General features: G+C 39.4%; 1 protein-coding gene across 11 annotated transcripts in view; it reads left to right on the forward strand.

The window, feature by feature from the left end:
- The window catches only part of LOC140731838 (general transcription factor II-I-like), a 160804-nt gene that overhangs the window by 82498 nt on the left and 58898 nt on the right, over positions 1–19408 (forward strand). For 7 of the 11 annotated variants that reach the window (XM_073053731.1, XM_073053732.1, XM_073053728.1 and 4 more), the window contains one exon: positions 2670–7238. In XM_073053731.1, coding sequence (XP_072909832.1) covers positions 2670–4630 — 1961 coding nt within the window. In that variant the 3' untranslated portion in view covers positions 4631–7238. Of the gene's footprint in view, positions 1–2669; positions 7239–12423; positions 12496–16534; positions 16719–19408 lie in introns of those variants that run through there. The other 4 variants (XM_073053725.1, XM_073053724.1, XM_073053727.1 and 1 more) reach the window with 1 other exon arrangement.

Genomic DNA, 19408 nt, shown 5'->3' on the forward strand with positions numbered 1-19408 from the left:
AAGAGAACAAATTTTGCCGTCTCAACCTACTGGTCAGATTTTTCGCTTGCAATTTCTTTTTACTTGGACTTTTCCTTTCCGAATGTGGAGGGTTATCTGTGGGGTAGATAGGGTGGCTAATAGGTTTGGGTGACTACACTTTAAAAAAAACCCTGACAGCCTTTCAAAATCTCATTACTGTTCAAATCTTTTGAGTTTTAAATTGTCTTCATTGGAAACTTCTCATAAAGATTTAAGCTGAACCCATGGCTTCTGATTGCTTCCATCCCCATTTTGTTCAGCTCCACTTCCACCGCTGGTTCGGACATAATTTTCGCTAGCCTAATAGTTTTCCCGTGATGCCACGCCAACGTGTTGCAACAGTTTTGGTGGCATCATTAGCAGAATCAGCTGTTGAACGGACTTTTAAAACAAGCAGATTATTCCTCTGTGATATTCTGTTTTTATTTTAATAACTGTGCTTATCTAGCCCCAGTCATAACTTCATTGAATAAAGGAAGTGCTTCTCGTTGTGTAAAGTCCAAATACCATATGTTATCTATACAAGATGTGGTGTGTCTGTGAAGAGCATAGGTGACTTGTATAATATTCTATAGTTGATGATCTAAAGAAACAAAAAAAGTTGCTTTAGTTCTTTGCTGACAGCAAATCAAAATAGATCTACATAAGGAAAATATTAAAAGATGTTCACAACTAGATAAAGTTTTCGAAGTCATTTTAACTCAGTCAGTGAAGGTGTAGAACTGTCAGCGATGGTGAATGAACACGTGAAATTATTTCATGAAGAATTAGGGCTGGATTATGAGTGTGATTACAATGTAGGGTGGCTTCAGTGTTTCTAGTCATGACATGACATAAAATTTCATGCAGTGTGGTGAGAAATGGACATCAGACAAGGAAGCAGCCGATGAGTTTGTTAAGTTAGTTACTGGAAATTTAAGTCCCAAGCAGGCCAACAATTCAGATGAAACAGCCTTGTATTGGGGTTATACAGTCGACCTTCACTAATCCGACTACCTCTAATCTGGTTCCTTCGGTAATCCGGCACTGAGTTCAAATTTCCCAGGCCACCGTACCAATCTGCTGCGCATTGTTTTGGTTGCGTTAGGTCTGTTCACGTGTGGGTGCGCTCTTGTAAGCACAGACAGGCCAATCCTGCTTCTGTTCCTGCATTTATTAATATCATTTGCTCTTTTTTAGCCCCAATTATGGCCCCAGTGAGTAAAGGAAATGCACCTTGTGCTGTGAAGCGAAAACACCACACGTTATCCATTAAAGATAAGGTTGAACTCTTGAAAAAACTGGACAGTGGTGTATCGGTGAAAAGCTTATGCGAGTGTTACAATATTGGCTCTTCCACAGTGTATGATATAAAGAAACGGAAAGAAAAACTGCTACACTTTTTTGCTGATAGTGGCTCAAAGAAACAGATGTGCGTAAGAAAAACAATGAAAGACGGAAGAAGTTCGGAACTAGATAAAGTGCTGATAACGTGGTTTAATCTGCGTGTAAGTGAAGGTGTTGAACTATCTGGAGATATGGTGAAGGAACAAGCAAAAGTGTTTCATGAAGAACTAGGACTAGATTATGAGTGTGACTATAGTGAAGGCTGGCTTCATCGGTTCAAGCAGCGTCACGGCTTACAGTTTCGTGCAGTGTGTGGTGAAAAACGTTCAGCAGACAAGGAAGCAGGAGCAGAGTTTGTTGAAGAAACTTTTGTGCCAGTTTCAGCACCAGTTCCTGATGCTTCACTCATTTTTCAAGATGAAGATGTTGATGATCCTGACAACCCCACACTTGCAGACATGTAACTTTGCCTGAAGGTATATTAAATGTCTCACTTTAGAAGCGGAAGTGCTCAACTTTTCTGTATGTTAATTCCTGGTTGTTTACCTGTACCCCTTTATTTTATTTGTGGCTGTACAGTATATTATTAAAATTTCACTTGCTACTCATTTAATATTTGTTTCATTATTATCGAACGTACTGATTAACATGATATTTTAAAAGTATGATGAGGCGGTTAGCTATTGCTTAATGTGATCCTTAAGTAATTTGGCATTTTCACTAATTGGGAACTCCTCAGGTCCCAGTGGTGCCGGATTATAGGAGGTCGACCTATACTCCAAGACAAACACTGACTACAGGAGATGCAAAATGACCAATAGATTATAAAGCAGGGTTTCTTAACCAGAGGCAACTACTCGCTGCTTTCATTCGGCAGCACAGTTCCCCATGAAAGGAAATGCAGCACACTTGACTGTGAGCTTCTTGATTTCTATTTGTCTGGGTTCTGTGAGATCGTGATTAAAACAAAAACATTGCATTTTGAACTTGCGCAACGCACGATGCTAGCACTCTCAGTGGTGGGCAGTGACTGAGCAGCCCTGTTAGCAATCTTGTTAGATTTCTCTCAGCCTAGTATGGCAATGCACAGTAGGATGGTCTTTATTTGGTTGAGTCCATTCTCAGTTTTTGATGCAAGAAAGAGGAGGCTGTTGATAATTGGTAAGCACTGTTATGGATGGAGGGTAGGACGGTATGCTGATGAGCATGAAGTGTGTTTTCCAAGCAATGAACAGACGTGCTAAACTTGGGTTATGACATCAACCTCTCCCTCCTAAGTTATGCCATTTTTTTTATATTTTATTAACCCCTGTGTTTTACAGAAATGTCTGATGGTCCAAGGTGGCGATTTTTGAAGAGGAGGTGTGGGATGGAAGAGGAGGATTCTAGGCCTAGGCCTACGGACAATTCTGATAAGGTTACTGATGAAGAGTTACAATCTTCTGAGTCATTTCACTGTACTAGTGCAAAAATGGACACAAAAAAAGTCCGTTTTTACAATGAAAGCTACTTATCAATGGGTTTTACATGGACTGGTGATCCACGTTGTCCTGTTCCATTGTGTCTCGTCTGTGGCAAACAACTTACTAATGCAGCAATGGCTCCAGCAAAATTGCAAAGACACTTAACTACAAATCACAGCCATTTGACAGATAAAAGTGCTGATTACTTTAAACAGCTATTGGAATCTGAAAACAAACAGAGTAAGTCTTTTGTTAATAAAGTCACAGTCAGTAAAAGGGCTCAGGAAGCAAGTTATTTAGTAGCAGAGCTTATTACCCAGAAAAGGAAAAGTCACACAGTTGGTGAGAACCTAATAATGCCAGCATGTAAAATTATAGTGGGTAAAATGCTAGGGCAAGATGCAGTACGAGAAATTGAAAAGGTTTCGCTCTCAAACAGTACGATAGGTCGACGCATTGGTGACATGTCACATGATGCTGAAGAGGTTTTGTGTGATAAACTGAAAAGCAACAGCTTCTCTATCCAGGTTGATGAGTCAACAGATTTCACCAATAAATGTCATGTTGTAGCATTTGTAAGATTTGTAAATGATGGTGAAATTGAAGAAAATTTTTTCTGTTGCAAAGAGCTGCCGGAACCAAGCAAAGGCCAAGATGTATTTAATGTTTTGTCTTCATATCTGGAAACGAAAGGTCTGTCTTGGAGGAACTGTGTTGGCATCTGCACTGATGGTGTCCTGTCAGTGGTTGGCTCCATGAAAAGTTTTGTTTCTCTTGTAAAAAAAGAAAACCCTGACATTGTCACAACACATTGCTTTCTTCACAGAGAGGTTTTAATGTCAAAAACTCTCGGAGATGATATGAAAAAGGTTCTGGATGCTGCTACAAAAATGGTTACCTTTATTAAACAAAGACCAGTTCACTCAAGAATGTTTAAAAAACTGTGTGAACACCTGGACAAAGAGCACACCAATCTCCTATTGCATACAGAAATCCAGTGGCTTAGTAGAGGAAGGGTTCTCAACAGGTTGTTTGAGCTGAAAGGTGAATTGCAGGAGTACTTTCAAGAAAATGGCAGGCCATATTTTGCTGAGTGCTTTAAAGATGAAGAATGGCTGCAGAAACTAGCCTACCTGGCAGACATATTTCATCATATGAACGAGTTGAACAAGTCTCTGCAAGGTCCTGGAGAAAATGTTTTGACTTCAAGTGACAAGATTCTTGGATTTAAAAAGAAACTGAATCTTTGGAAAAATCATGTTGCAAAAGGAAATCTTGAAATGTTTCCACTGCTGCTTGGGCTTGAAAGTGTGGAAGGGTATCAGAAAGTCTCAAGTCTTATTGAACACCACCTGGAAGAACTACAGAAAAAAATTGGACATTATTTTTCCTCCCTTTCAACAGAAGTGTATGACTGGATGAGGGACCCTTTCTGTGAATCTGCTGCTCAGCCTGAGAACTTGACTTTGAGAGAAGAAGAAGAACTTTGTGAGCTGCAGTCTAATCGTGCACTCAAAATGAGATTTACCAACCTGCCCTTGGACAAGTTCTGGATTTCTGTGAAAGAAGGGTATCCTGCAATTCATAGGAAAGCAATGACCATTTTGCTGCAGTTTTCAACTTCTTACTTATGTGAGCAAGCTCTTTCTAGTTTAACAAGCATCAAGAGCAAGGATAGAAATTGTCTCATTTCAGTTGAAGGCGAAATCCGCGTGTCCTTACCTCAAGGTCGACCCAGAATTGAGTACTTGTGCAGCAAAAAACAAGCACAGGTTTCACATGGTAGACCTATATTTGAGCCTGGTCATGTCACTGAGTAAGAAAATATTTTCTCAAAGTCTTGTGTAAAAATGTGTCTTAGGCTATGTTTTTATTCATGTTGTTTTGGGTTTATGGCTTTTAGTAACTTTGCTATTTAACATTGTCAATAAATTTTCATGTTGTAACTAGCTTAAATTTACAACCAACTTAGCAATTTTTATATGTTACATCTACCGAGCCTACCTTTAGAAAAGTTAAATCTCATTTCGTCTTAAGCCAGTTATTTAACAGAAATTTATTATGTTAGCCTTACGAGTTCTTAAAATTTATGTAAGGGAAAGAAATTAATTTCAAGAAGGGTAACCTAAGCTAATCTGACTTTTTTTTTCAAGAAAGGTTGGCTAAAAATTCATTCTCTACTTAAGAGGATTGACAATTATTTTTGAATTATTATAGCTACAACTTACTGATTTATGCTCATGTCTTGTGAGCTGCAGGTATAATAATTTTTATGCATGGGGTTCCCTGAGACCTGAAAATTATTTCTAGGGTTTTTCTAAGGCAAAAAAGTTGAGAAAGGCTGTTCACTAGTGTTGTTATTTCACAGCATTCGTGGACCATACCACCCCCCCCCCCCCCACCCACCGTGATGGCCAAAATATCAGGTCCTTGGTCTTAACAGCAGTAATGCCACCTGGCCTACATATTAGAATTCACAACTGATATACAACATATCAAGGAAAAAATAATGCTGTGGCTGACTGTCTCTCACAGCCAGCTGTTTTGGACCATATACATAGGGGTTGTCTATGCCAGAATGGCAGCCAACCAAGCTACTGACCCAGAGGTCCAGGCTTACTGAACAGCAGTCACAGGCCTGTGGTTGGTGACATTAAGTTAGGGGTTTTTCTTCTGTGCAATGTCTCAACTGGTTGCCCTCACTCCGTATTGGCCACAGTCATGGAGCAGTACTCCACATGTAGGGTTTTGCATCTGGTCCAGAAGCTGGTTGCACTAAAGTTTGTGTGGCACGACCTTAGAAAGAACATGTGTGATTGGATTGCTGCTATGTGTGGGGTGCCATTGGGCAAAAATTAACCATTGTGTCCAGGTGCTGTTGGCACCTTTGAGGTCCCCGAACAATGATTTGACCATGTCAATTTGGACCTTGTTGGTCCTCTTCTTCCTCCTAATGTTCCGTGCACCTCCTTACCGCAGTGGTCATACCACCAAGTGGCCAAAGGTCGTCTCTCTAGCATCAATGACAGCTGTAGACGTGGCTTGGGTATTCATCAGCATCTGGGTTGCTGGGTTTGTTCACCTCATCCAATATTTCCTTTGACAATGGTTAACAATTCATATAAACCTCTGGGCTGTGATGGCCCTGAACTAGCATAGGCTACATCACAACACGGTTTATCACCTGTAGTCCAATGGCCTATCTGAGTGGTTTCACTGCTCCTTAAAGGCTGCTATGAGGGCTTTCCTAATGGATGAGTGTTGGGATGATCAGATTCTGTGTGTCCTGCTGGGACTCAGAACAGCTCCAAAAAAGGACCCGTATTTGCCCGTGGCTAATTTGGTATACGGACAGCTGTACGGAGTGCCAGGTAATTTTATTTCTGACACCACAACTGCCTGGTTAGCTTCTCAACAAAGTTCCACCTTTCTCAGTAAATTCAATTCCTTTGCACCTATTCCTACCTCCCATCATGATATACAGCACTCTTGGGTTCCTGTTGACCTACATTCTACCTCATTTGTCTTCATCTGTCATAATGCACATCAACATCCCCTTAGGCCCCTTCACAATGGCCTATTACAGGCTTCTGAATGGAGAGGGAGAGAAAAGACTTTTATCATAGATGGGGGCGGGGGGTGGGGGGGGGGGCTGAAGACCTGAATGTGCTTTGGTACATCTCATTTAACCGACCCACCAAGATTTGGAGGATTCCGCTACCTTGCACCTGCCACCATAACATGACCATGAATGTGTCAACACGCCTCTGGACAAGCAAGAGGCACCTGCTGTTCCTCTGCCTAGGGAATATTGGATGGGGGGTGGTGGGTGGCTCATCCAAGCTCTAGTCAGTCTCACATTGCTGGTTTTAGTGAATTCTTGGGGTGGCTGTGTAGGGTAATGTAATTGGTGGAAATGTACAGAATTCACAACATTGGGTTGGGGTTCACTTGAAGAGGCTGGTTTGATGTGGTGAGGTTGTTACATATATAGGACTTGCACTGTGTTCAGTTTTTTGTGCTCAATAAATGAGTTGCTACGGTTTTTCTTAAACATAAAATGCCTCTGCCGTTTTTTTGTGAAAACCTACAACAGCAACATGCACAAAATGCTGGAGGAACTCAAGTCCATCAACAGCTATGGAAGGAATTGAATAGGTGGCATTTCGGGCTGAGACAGGAAAGAATGAGGGCAGAAGCTCTCAGGAAAGAGTAAAGGTAGGAGAAGGGAGAAAAGAACACAGCCTGGCAGGTGTTATGTGCATCCTGATGAGAGGGAGAAGATAGGTAATGGGAATGATGCATGAAACTCGGGTGGGGGTAGGTAGAAGAGGCAAATGCTAAACAAGATATAAGGAGAGGACAGCAAATCAAGAATAACAGGAAGGAAGTTGGAGAGTCAATAAGAGAGTTGAAGGTGGGACTTGAGTGTGGGGGAGAGGAAGAGAAAGAATGAAGGGGTAGAGGAATAAAGGAAAAGTAAGTGGGTACCAGAAAATGGAGGAGTGTTTACTAGAAGTTAAAGAAATCATGTTGATGCTGTCAATTTGGTTGGAGTGGGGGGGGGGGGGGAACGGACTGTAACATATCAAGGCTAAGTGCGTGGAGGGGGTTTAGTGGGGAGAGATAAGCAGACAAGAGTAGCAGATGTGTAATTCCTGCAGAAAGTAGAGCAAGAGGTATGGGAAAATGAGTCCAGTAGTGGAATTCTGTTGGAGATGGAAGTAGTGGAGAATAGAATGATAGTATTGGATACAGAGATTCATGGGATTTTGGGTGAGGAGAAGGGGAACTATCCCAGTTATGTTGGGGGAGGGTGTGGGTGGTGGAGAACGGGGTAAGGGTAGACATGCTAGAAATGGGAGATGTGGGTAAGGACTGCTTTAATTGCAGTTGTAGTGGAAGTAGACTTCCATTTTCTGAAAAAGAACCCTGGTTTCCTGGAATGTAAGTTAGCATCCTTGCAAGTGACAGGATGGGAAAGGATGTAGTTGAGAAAATCGTAGGAGTCAGTGAGTAATAGATGGTACAGGTTGACCACCTCAAATCCAGAATGATTGGGATCTGTGCAGTGTTGGATTAGTGATTTTGCTGAATCACAGGTGGTTAGGTTAGGATGAAACCTCTAACCCACCTGATCACCTCATCCTACCTTTAAAGTACTCTAAATAGTGCAAGTTGGATAATAAAGCAAAAAGAAACAACAAATGAAAGCAAGTGAATTTTATTGAGGTACAGTACAGGCAAAATACCTTACAAGGTATCTGTATTTGCGTCAGAAGTTTGTTTATTGCCACTTCGAAAGAGTAAAGTTGGATTGTACAACTAAGCAGAGTCACATGTCTGCAAATGGGAGTCTTCAGGATTGTCTGTTTCATCTTGAAAAACAATTGTACCTTCATGACGTGGTGGTGGTGAAGTTGGCGCAGCATCTTCAAGAACTGGTGATGGTGGTGGCAGCACACCTGGGTGAGCTGAAGTTGACAGTACTGAAGATTGAAGTGCTGGCTCCTGTTTTGCACTTTTCTAAGCTATTTTTCTGAACATATCCTACAAGCTAACCCGTTTCATGTATTTTGGTCTTTCTTTGATCAGTTTCTTGCAACATGCACATTCATTATTTCTTGTTCAGTAATAAAACAGTGATGCTCACTTGTGATCTTCACCTGTCGTAGATATTCTTCTGGCTACCTCTTCCTGGTTTTCATCAGTACTCTGCCCCCACTGTCTTTTGTCTCTGGACTTGCAACCATCTGCACAATTTCGGCATCAGTATAATGACGAACAGTAGGTTCATTATCATCAATACCATCAATGTTAACTGCGTCTAGCCTTGATGCAATATCCTTCTCAGCAGGATTACTTAGAACTTCAGCATTAGAAAGCAGCTCAGGTACAATCAGTTTTTGCTTTGAACTCCTAAATTCTGTAAAGTCATTAAACCTGACTGCAATTTATGCCATACATTCTTCAGCGTTGATGCTTCTACCAACTTTCAAGCTTTAGAAATTCCATAAATTATATCTCTCACATTAAATTCTTTTTAACAAATTCCTGTACTTGTCTGCTAGTGTTAACTGCACTAGTAGCTGCTTCATAAACGAGCAATATTTAGGATATGAAGAGAGTAATTGCCCGGGGGTTGAATTAATGACCTGCAGTTAGGTGGCTGGGAGATACCATAACCTTAATTATTTACCAAGAGTTTTGCCGTTGGATGCGTAGTTCAGTTAGGTAAAATTAGCATAATCTTGACAATTTTTGTCGAGACCACTAGAGTCACAGTGAGCTTGAAAGGTGGGCCCACTTGATTTAATTTAAATAAAGGTTGTAAATTGATTTTATTTCACGATAGCTACAATATAAAAAATTGTTGACAATGTTGAATAGTAAAGTTACTAAAAACCATAAAACCAACGCATATGAATAAAAATGCAAACTAAGACTTTGAGGGAAGAGGAAGAACTTTGTGAGCTGCAGTCTGATTGTACACTCAAAATGAGATTTACTGACTTGCCCCTGGGCAAGTTCTGGATTTCTGTGATTCATAGAAATCCTGTCATTCATAGGAAAGCAGTGAACATTTTGCTGTAGTTTTCATGTGAGAGCAAGCTTTTCCTTGTTTAACAAGGATAGAAATCGACTCATTTCAGTTGAAGGTGAACTCCATATGTCCTTACCTAAGGTTCGACCCAGAATTGAGTATTTGTACAGCAAAAAAACAAGCACAAGTTTCACATGGTTGACCTATATTTGAGCCTGATCATATCACTGAGTAAGAAAATGTGACATTACCAGGCTCATATATAGGCCTACCTCTTCACTCTGCTAAGCCACTGGATTTCTGTACGTAACAGGAAATTGGTGTGCTCTTTGTCTAGGATTTCAATTTTTAAAACTTTCTGGAGTGAACTGGTTCTTTGTTTAATAAAATTAACCATTTTTGTAGTATCATCCAGAACTTTTTAAATTTCATAACCAAGAGTTACTGACATTAACACCTCTCTGAAGAAAGCAGTATATTATGACAATGTCAAGATTTTTAAAAATAAGAGAAACAAAACCTCTCATGGAGCCAACCATTGATGAGACACCATCAGTACAGATGCCAACACAGTTCCACCAAGACAGACCTTTTTGTTTCCAGATTTGAAGACAAAACATGAAATATTATCTTGGAGTTTGCTTGTTTCAGGCAGCTCTCTGCAACAGAAAAAGTTCTCCTGAATTTCACCATCGTTTACAAATCTTACAAATGCTATAACATGACATTTATTGGTAAAATCTGTTGACTCATCAACCTGGATAGAGAAGCTGTTGTTTTTCAGTTTATCACACAAAACCTCTTCAGCATCATGTGATGTGCCATCAATATGTTGACTTATTGTACTGTTGGAGAGTGAAACCTTTTCAGTTTCTTGTACTGCATCTTGTCCTAGCATTTTACCCACTATAATTTTGCTTTTCTGGGTAACAAGTTCTACTACTAAATAATTTGCTTCCTGAACCCATTTACTGACTGCGACTTTACTAACAAAAGGTTTACTCTGTTTGTTTTGAGATTTCAGAAGTTCTTTAAAATAATCAGCACTTGTGTCATTTGTAAGTTGTTTGCCATAGACTAGGCACAATGGAATAGCACAGCTTGGATCACCAGTCCATGGAAAACCCATTGATAAATAGCTTTCGTTGCCCATTGTTGCAGTACTGTAGTGAAATGATTCAAGATTGTAATTCTTCATTAACCTTATCAGAATCGTTCATAGGCCAAGGCCTAGAATCCTTCTCTTCCAACCTACAAAAATCTGTTCAAAATTGCCACATTGGACTGTCAGACATGACAGGGTTAATAAAATATTTTTAAAAAATGGCATAATTTTAGAGGGAGAGCTGATGTCACAGCCCAAGTTGGGTGAGCCCATTCAATGCTCGGAAAATGCACTTCACGCTCCTCATCAGCCTACCGTCCTTCCCTCCATGCAATACAGTGCTCACCAATTATCAATGACCTTCCCTAACTTGTGTCAAAAATCAAGAATTGTCTCCACCAAATCAACACGGTCCTACTGCGCACTGCCGTACTGGGCTGAGAGACCTCTAACAAGATTGCTAACAGGGCCGCTCAGTCACTGCCCACAACTGTGAGCACAATGTTTAAAAAAAAAACAGCAATGTTTATTTTTTCTCACAGAACCCCGGTTGGGAAACCCTGATCCAGACTGAGAAGCTCATGTCAAGCATGCTGTACTTAACTTTGGGATGGGGGGGGGGGGGGGGGAGGAGGGAGGTGTGGGTATGGAATAGAGCTGCCAGCTGAAGAAGGCAAGTATTTGCCTCTAAGCAACTGTTTGTACTCAGTACCCATAGCATAGTCTGCATTGTCAGTAGTAATGGCTATAGGTGCTTTGGGGAGCAGACACACCAGTAGGGTTATGTTGGAAAGAACTTGTTTGGTATTACTAAATGCCCTGATAATGTCTACTGACTAGTCAAGCACGTGATAAGGCGTATTGCCTAAGTGCACTGTACAGAGGAAGCATAAGTTCTGCAGCTCGTGGAATGAAGCGGTGATAGAAATTCACCATGCCTAAAATTTGCTGTAGGTTTTTTTTTATTAGCCTGGGGTGGTGGGATAACCATAATAGTGGCTATTTTTGATGGAAAGGGTTTCACACCTTCTGTGGAGATGTAATGGCCAATAAGGTTAATGGTTGACAATCTAAACTGATAGGGTTAATGATTTGTATGTTTCCATCAATTACATTACCTTACACTGTAAACTGGAAGTAAAATTAACTAAAAACTATGATTGGAATACCAGTATAGTTAACTAAATAAAGAACTTGTATTGTAGCAGTGGACCAAGTCAGCCAATTAAGTATGCCATTTAATAAAATTATAACTAGTAGCAACCTTTCACCTAATAAAGAATCTGTCTACTCCTGTGCTTTCTTAAATAAAATCGAAGACGCATCTCCCACAGCTTATTGAGAAAGAGTTCAAGAGATTTATCCTCAAAATTTTACTTTATTGTTCTTAAATGTTGACCACTGATTTTCAAACAGTTGTCCTTAGTTCTAGATTATTGCATCAGAGGAATCATCCATTCAACATCTACTCTTTCAAGGCCTTTCAGGTTCTCTAATATTCTAATTACCCTTCTGATATTTCAATACTCCAAGTGAGCAAAAACTTAGTATAATGTACTCTCAAAATAATCTCACCATAATAAATTCAGTTCAGCAAACCTGAATATGTGGTGTTCCTTTACCACCCCCCCCCCCCCCTGCAGAGCCAGTGACATAGGATTGCTATTATCATACCACACATTTTTCCTTGGCATGTTGTACCTTGCAGGGTTCATTGGTGACTAAATCGGAGGTTAGGTGCTGGCTGTCAAGCCAGCTCAGTTTAGCAAGTAATTTCTGTAGAATTTGCAAGCTGTGTTTTTATTATTTTGCCAACATTCATGTTAATAGAAAACACTGACTTTTGTTCTAATTGAATGTGGTGTAAGCTTCTCCACAAACAATGTAGTAAGTGGTATAAAGGATATTTTTATCTGATGAATGTTTTGATCAAGGGAAATAATCAATGACAATTTATTTTATAGCTAAAGAAGAGTGGAATACCAGGATCACTAAACTAAGGAGGATGGTTGAAGAACTCTTTAGCAAGAAATATGGTACTTAATGTCTCAACTATATATCTTGAATTTGCTTTGTTAGACCCACTATCATAAAATTGAAGCTGCTGACTTTTACAAATCTTATTACTGATTACTGATCTTATACATAAAACAATTCTATGGTTGGGAAATGGAATATAATCAATTTGTGATATTTCTTTGCTTCAGTGCTAGAATGTCAGTTCCTCATTGCAACTAGAGATAATGTTCTCATATGATAAGGTTGTTATCATGTATGTTGAAGTTCTGAGAGCTTAAAACAAATCCAACACTTTAAATAACAATAGCCCATAATACTTGAAGTGCTCACCTTGGAAAAGTGAGAAGACGATAGTGTTTTAAGTTTCCATGTTGAACATAGGGGAAGACTGAGAAAAATGAACAGGTATCCGCAGTAGGATAAAATAATGGTTGTCAGTGTAACAACTACTTTTAAAAGTCAGCATTTGGAGAAAATTGAAATAATGGTATAGTCACATCTGTAGTTGGGAGTAAGGGAAGTAAACTGAACCTGTGCTGAGCTTAACTTTTAGGAACTGCACCTCATTTTTCTGCTGAACATATTAAAATCCTAAGGATTTAATGTTGCATTTAACAATTTCAGATGAAACTTATGCAGTTTATACCCTTTTAATATGTTTGTTTCAGTTTGTCTTGAACTTTGGCTACGTATTTCAAAGATTCTATTTTCTCTGCAATTAGAACCTGCTTGTCTTCTGAATCCAAGTTTTCAAGAAGGTTTCTTGTTCTAGAATGTTGACTCTGGTTTTCTGTTACTTTAACCATTTATTAAATATACCATTCTATGTACATTGCAATAGGGCCAAAGTCTTAATAAATGGTAACTGAAATTCTTTTTAATCATAGACACATAGAAATCTACAGCACATTACAGGCCTTTCGGCCCACAATGTTATGCCAATCATGTAACCTACACAAGAAGCTACATAGAATTTTCCTATCGCATAGCCCTCTATTTTTCTAAGCTCTATGTGCTTATCTAAGAGCCTTTTAACAGACCCTACGAAACATTTTATTTCCTATTGGCCATGTTCCTAATTGAGATAACTTCTAAATTAATGCGAAATGCCTAGAAGTAGTGATAAATTTGCCCTAAGTAAGCTTCTCTAATTTGATTGAAGAATGCATATTTCAAGAATATATTTGCTCTATGTAATTGGTCTATTAGCTAAGATAAAATACAAAATGCTTTAAATAATAAGGTCATGCAACATCTGCGGAGAACAAGAAACAGCAGGTATTTCTGTATATCTACACTAATTCTTTTTGTTGTCAGTATGCTTTGCCTATATTACGTTTACTTGGATTTTCAGAAGACCTTTGACAAGGTGCTGCAAATGAGGCTGCTAAACAAGATAAGAGTCCATGATGTTGCAGGAAAGATGCTAGCACATCCTTTTTTTCCCCATATGGGCTGGCTGAAAACAATGAGTGGGAATAAAAGGGACCTTTTCTGGTTGGTTGCTGGTGACTAGACGTGTTTCACAGGGGGTCAGTGTTGGGTCTGCTACTTTCTATGTATCTTAATTATCTGATAATGGAATTTGTGGTTTTGTTTTCAAATTTGTGGACAAATACAGTGATAGGTGGAGGGTCAGGTGCAGTTGAGGAAACAAGAAGTCTGCAGAAAGACTTGGACAGATTAAGAGTATGGGTAAAGAAGTGGCAGGTAGAATACAGTAAAGGTTAACTTGCAGATTGAGTCTATAGCAAAGAATGTAAATTAGCATTCCTTTTGCGAGGGCTAGAATATAAAAGCAAGGATATAATGCTGAGGCTTTATAAGGCATTGGTCAGAGAGCATTTGGAGTATTGAGGATAGTTTTGGCTCACCACATCTAAGAAAGGATGCACTGACATTGGAGAAGGTCCAGAGAAGGTTTATGAAAATGGTCCCGGGAGTGAAAGGGTTAACATATGAGGTATGTTTGTCTAGAGTTTTCATGATTGCCTGGAAGGGGTGGGGTTAGGGGAAGGAGGAAGGAGAGGGGGGAAATCTCATTGATACCTACCAAATATTTAAAGGCCTAGATACAATGGACATAGCAATAATGTTTCTAATTGTGGGAGAGGCTAGGACCAGGGTGCACAGCCTCTGAATAGAAAGACGTTCCTATAGAACAGAGATGAGGAGGGATTTTTAACCAGAAGGTTGTGATTGTGTGGAATTCATTGCTGAAGAAGCTATGAAGGCCATGTCATTGGATATTTAAAGTGGACGTTGATTTGTTGTTGAAAGTTATGGGGAGAAGGTAGTAGAATGGGGCTCAGAGGGAATATTAATCAGATACGATCGAATGGTGGACCAGATTCAATGGGGGTAATGGCCTAATTCTGTTCCTTTGGCTCTGGTCTATACAAGTACCTGCCTAATTGGCATTTGCATCTTATTCAGTAGCTGCAGATATTAGCCACTGTTTTTCTTTTAAAAACGTTTCCCTCAAATGCTCTTTAAATCTCCTTTCTCTCATCTTAAATGTGTGTATTCGTGGTTTTGATATGCCTTGCATGTAAAAATGATTCTAGCCACTGTATGAATTCCTCCTGAATACTTCCATCAGGTCACAAGTGAACATGGCAGAAACCAGAATATAAAAGGGGAGGAGGAGGTGTACAATCTGTCATATGATAGGTGAGCCTAAATGAGGGGGAAGTTGGGTGGGAAGGGGATGATAAAGAATGTTGTGGGAAGCCAGGAGGTGATTGGTGGAAGTGGTAAAAGGCTGAAGGAGAAATCTGATGGGAGACAACAGTAGGCCATGGATAAAGGGAAGTATGTGGGGAAACAGGGAGATAATGGGCAGGGCATTAGGGTAAGGGAAGGAAAGAAAAGGGATGAGAGGCCAATGGAATGAGAGAAAACTTGGGGGGGGGGGGTGGGGAGGAGAGGAATGAGTAGTTCTGGAAGTTAGAGAAGTCAGTGTTCATACCATGAGGTTGGAGATTACCAAGATGGCATTTCAGGTATTGCTCCTCCAGCCTACGTTTGGCTTCATATCATAGTGTCAGTAGAGGAGGCCATGGATAGACACATTGGTATGGTAATGAGAGGGGGAATTGAAATAGGCAGCCACTAGGAAGGTTCCATCTGTGAAAACAGAATCAGAGTGAAGGTACTTGTTGAAGTGATCCCCCAATTTGCATCAGGTCTCACAGATATAAGGAGGCCACAGCGGGAGCACTGGATGCAATAAATGACCCAGAAGGATTCGTAGGTGAAATGTCACGTTTGGGGCCCAGGATAGTGGTTAGAGAGGATGTGTAGGGGCAGGTGTTCCACTAATAATGGTTGTAAGGACAGGTGTCAGGAGGGAGATTTCCAGCACCTCTAGAATCTCTTCTTTCTCTGTAATGGTTCATGTAAACACCACACTCTCTCAAGTTGCTAGATGTGTCTTGATTTTTTTTCTTAACTCTACATGTTGCATTCCCATTCAAACCTGGGTTACAAATTTGGGTTTTAGAATTTTGGATCCTTTGGTACAAACCAAGTTTAGAGCAAATTGAAATACTTTTCTAGCACTGACAGGATTTTTGAACAGAATGCCATATCTAGCTCTTCCGTTGAAATTATTGAGAGCACATTTTCCAGGAATGAATTTGACTTAATTTACTGTTGAAGCTTAATTATTTTAGTTTGAATAATGAAAAATATCTCTGTGGTTGAATTACCTTAATCTATGTTTAAATAGTTTGCTATTTCTATTGCAAGAAATTGTCTATTTATTGAACCTAGTTCAGGCAGAATATTGGAAGTGTGCTATTATATCAAATGTTTCCTATAACATGCGATTGCTGCTGGATTTGCTTCCAGTGTCACTGTCACACTGCTTTCATGTGGATGCAGGACTTGGATAGTGTGGTTTACCGATTACATGTTTCAATGGTAGCTGTTCTCTTTGCCAGGATTATTCAACTCCCCCCCCCCCCCCCCCCCCCCCCCCCAAGCTGTTTTGTGAAGCTTTTTAGTTTAAGATTTGCTTGCACCTGTTGTTAATGGTGTCATTGTTTGTAGGTGAAGCCATGGGGCAGACACAAGCAATGATTGTTCCCTATCGGAAATTTGAATCTCATCCTAAAGACCTTTATGTGGAAGGTTTACCTGACAACATTCCATTCAGAAGTCCTTCTTGGTATGGAATTCCAAGGCTAGAGAAGATCCTGCAAGCAAGTAATCATATTAAGTTTGTTATTAAAAGGTTGGTTTGTGTTTTTTTGTTGGTGCTTTTTTTTCCACATAAACCATTAGAAACCTAAGCTAATGATGCTGGAAATTCAAAGGAAAAACAGAAAAGGTTGGAAATACTCCTAGTCAGTTATCATATGTTGAAGAAATACAATTGATTCCAATTGTTAATCTTTAAGTTTAAAAATAAGTTTTGTTTTAAACAAAAGTTCATCTTTTAAAATTCTGGAAAGTGGCAGGGATTAGATCAGGCCATAGAGCAGGAAAATATGATGATATATAGGTAGCACGTTCCAGGAGGCTGGTATTTGCTGACGTGGAGGAAATTGATGACCACTGGACAAACCAGAAGGACCAGGCATATAGCATGGGAATTCCTTGAGGACATTATACTCGTCAGTCAAGAGTTGCTTCTGAATGCTGGAGGAGATTGTGGATCAACAAGAAAGTATGACTAGAACAGGTTCATTATACATAGTTGATTGATTCATTTGTACAGTGTGGGTAGAAGCTTCAGGAAAAGTTTTAAGAAGTAGTAACTTAAAATTCTCTTATTGTGAGTTCTCATGTGTACATTGTTACATGATAAAGGTCAGTTATTTAAAGCTAAGGCGTGCTGGAATTTCTTCTGACAAAGGGTGAATCTGGAATTTTTACCCTGGAGGTTTGTGGAGGCTATATTATAAGAGATGCTTAATGAGGAGGTAGGAAAGTTTTGGAAAGACTAGGAATTGAAGGCTGTGGTGAATTGGTACAGAAGTTGTTGAAGAGTAGGGATGAGATCTACTAAAATCATACTGGATAATGGGGCACTTTTCATCCTTCTGTCTCTTTTTGTTAGTCGTTTTGGTCCTTCATGTTTGCCCTGTCATTTATTAAGATTGTGGCTGATCTTTAACCTTGATCTAATTTTCTGTTCTTAAAATCGGTCATTGTAATGATAAGGGGATTTAATAGTTAAGGCATTGTTAGCTACAGACTAAGCTGAGATAGATTTGGGACAAGACCCTTATTGGTATGATTGCCTAGACAGAAGTATGGATGAGCTCCCATGGGAAGATAATGCAGTGATAAACAAGACTTAAAAGATAATTATTTCTGGATTACCTTCAGAGACATGCACAAATGAGTTAGTGGGTTGGGAGGGAAGGGTTCAGGTTCCTGAGTTACTAGAAACACTTCTGGGAAAAGTAGGAACTTGCTTACCAGATGTACTGCATCTCATTTGGTTCAGGAACAGTATCCTTAAAGGGTGGTTTACTAGTGCCTTTGGGGAGAATTTAACTTTACAGGGAAAAAGTAAGTGGGCAATTTCAGGTGGGACAAAGGCAAAATTGTGCAGGAAAATTTAAACAAGAAAGGCAGAATTGGGGAGGAGGTGAAGGGTTAGAAACAACTTTGGCAGAACTGATTTGTTTTTCATTGCAAGAAGTTGAGGCATAAAATTGATGAACTGAGTTTGCAGATATGAAAGTATAATTTAGTGGCCATTACCAAAACATAGTTTAATGATGGATTGGAATTTCCTGTTACAGGACTTTCCAAATGTTAGAAGAGAAGATGCTGAAGAAATCATTTAGGATTACTGCCTGAAATATAACAAAGGGGTCTATTTGAATTGAATTTTTTAAATAGAAGTACCCATTTAATAGTGTCAAGGAACATACAGGGCAGGGGAAATGTGTATATTAAAATAGAGAATTGTCAGGTACTGACTTCAATATAGTAGAATATCAAGGTCTAGGGGTAAAAATAAATAAAATTAGTAAGGCAAAGAGGGTGTATGGAAAATAATAAAGCCAAGGACATTGCATATGCACCAAAGGAAAGGGACGAACGAGTCCTATTTGACCAAAATAATAATTCAAATACATGCAAAAGTTGGAATTAATGTTTTCACAGTAAAGGGGGATGATGATGATGATGATAATGATGGAGATGATGCATCCAAGCATCTTAAAGCAACAGAGCAACAAGCACAGGGTCTGACTATAATGTTTTGATGATATTTGGCTATTGGCATTGCTGCTGAAGAACTGGAACCATGGCAATAAAGTTCTATTAAAAAAGGTGAAAGGAGTAGTCTAAGCAATATAATAATAATATTGAGAGATGGCATTAATCAATATTGGGAGAAATACTGGTTAATCAAGAATAATTAACATATGTTTAAAACTAAGAATTATTTTTCAGTTGTACTAAGGTGAGAAATTTTCTTTTCTATTTGCATTTTAGCATGGCAGTTGACAGTCTCGTGGCAGATTGACAAAGTAGAAGCATATAGAATGTAAGGGAAAGTAACATGTTAGAATTTAAAATACCAACTAAGGTTGGGTGATGGGGATGACAGATGCTGGAATCTACAGCAATGAACAATCACTTCAAGGAACTGAACAGGCCAGGCATCATCTTTTTTGGGGGGGGGGGAGCTGGGCAGAGGAATTGATGTTTTGCATCAGCAGGGCAAGGTAGTGTGTGTTTGATTGGAGTTATAATGACTGAAAGATGCTGTAGAATTTGATTCAGGAGGAATTATTATGTAGCCCCTTTCTGCCTTAGTTTTATGTTAAAGTCTGTCCTCTGTGCAAAAATCATATTTTATAAAGTTTGACGCGAAGTTGGTACGTGGCTGATGGAAATAATATAGTTCCTACAGAAAATTTTACTAAAGTGAAATGCACTGAGAGTTAGCAAATGTGATTC

This window comes from Hemitrygon akajei, chromosome 8, assembly GCF_048418815.1.
Source record: "Hemitrygon akajei chromosome 8, sHemAka1.3, whole genome shotgun sequence".
Taxonomy (NCBI): Eukaryota; Metazoa; Chordata; class Chondrichthyes; order Myliobatiformes; family Dasyatidae; genus Hemitrygon; species Hemitrygon akajei.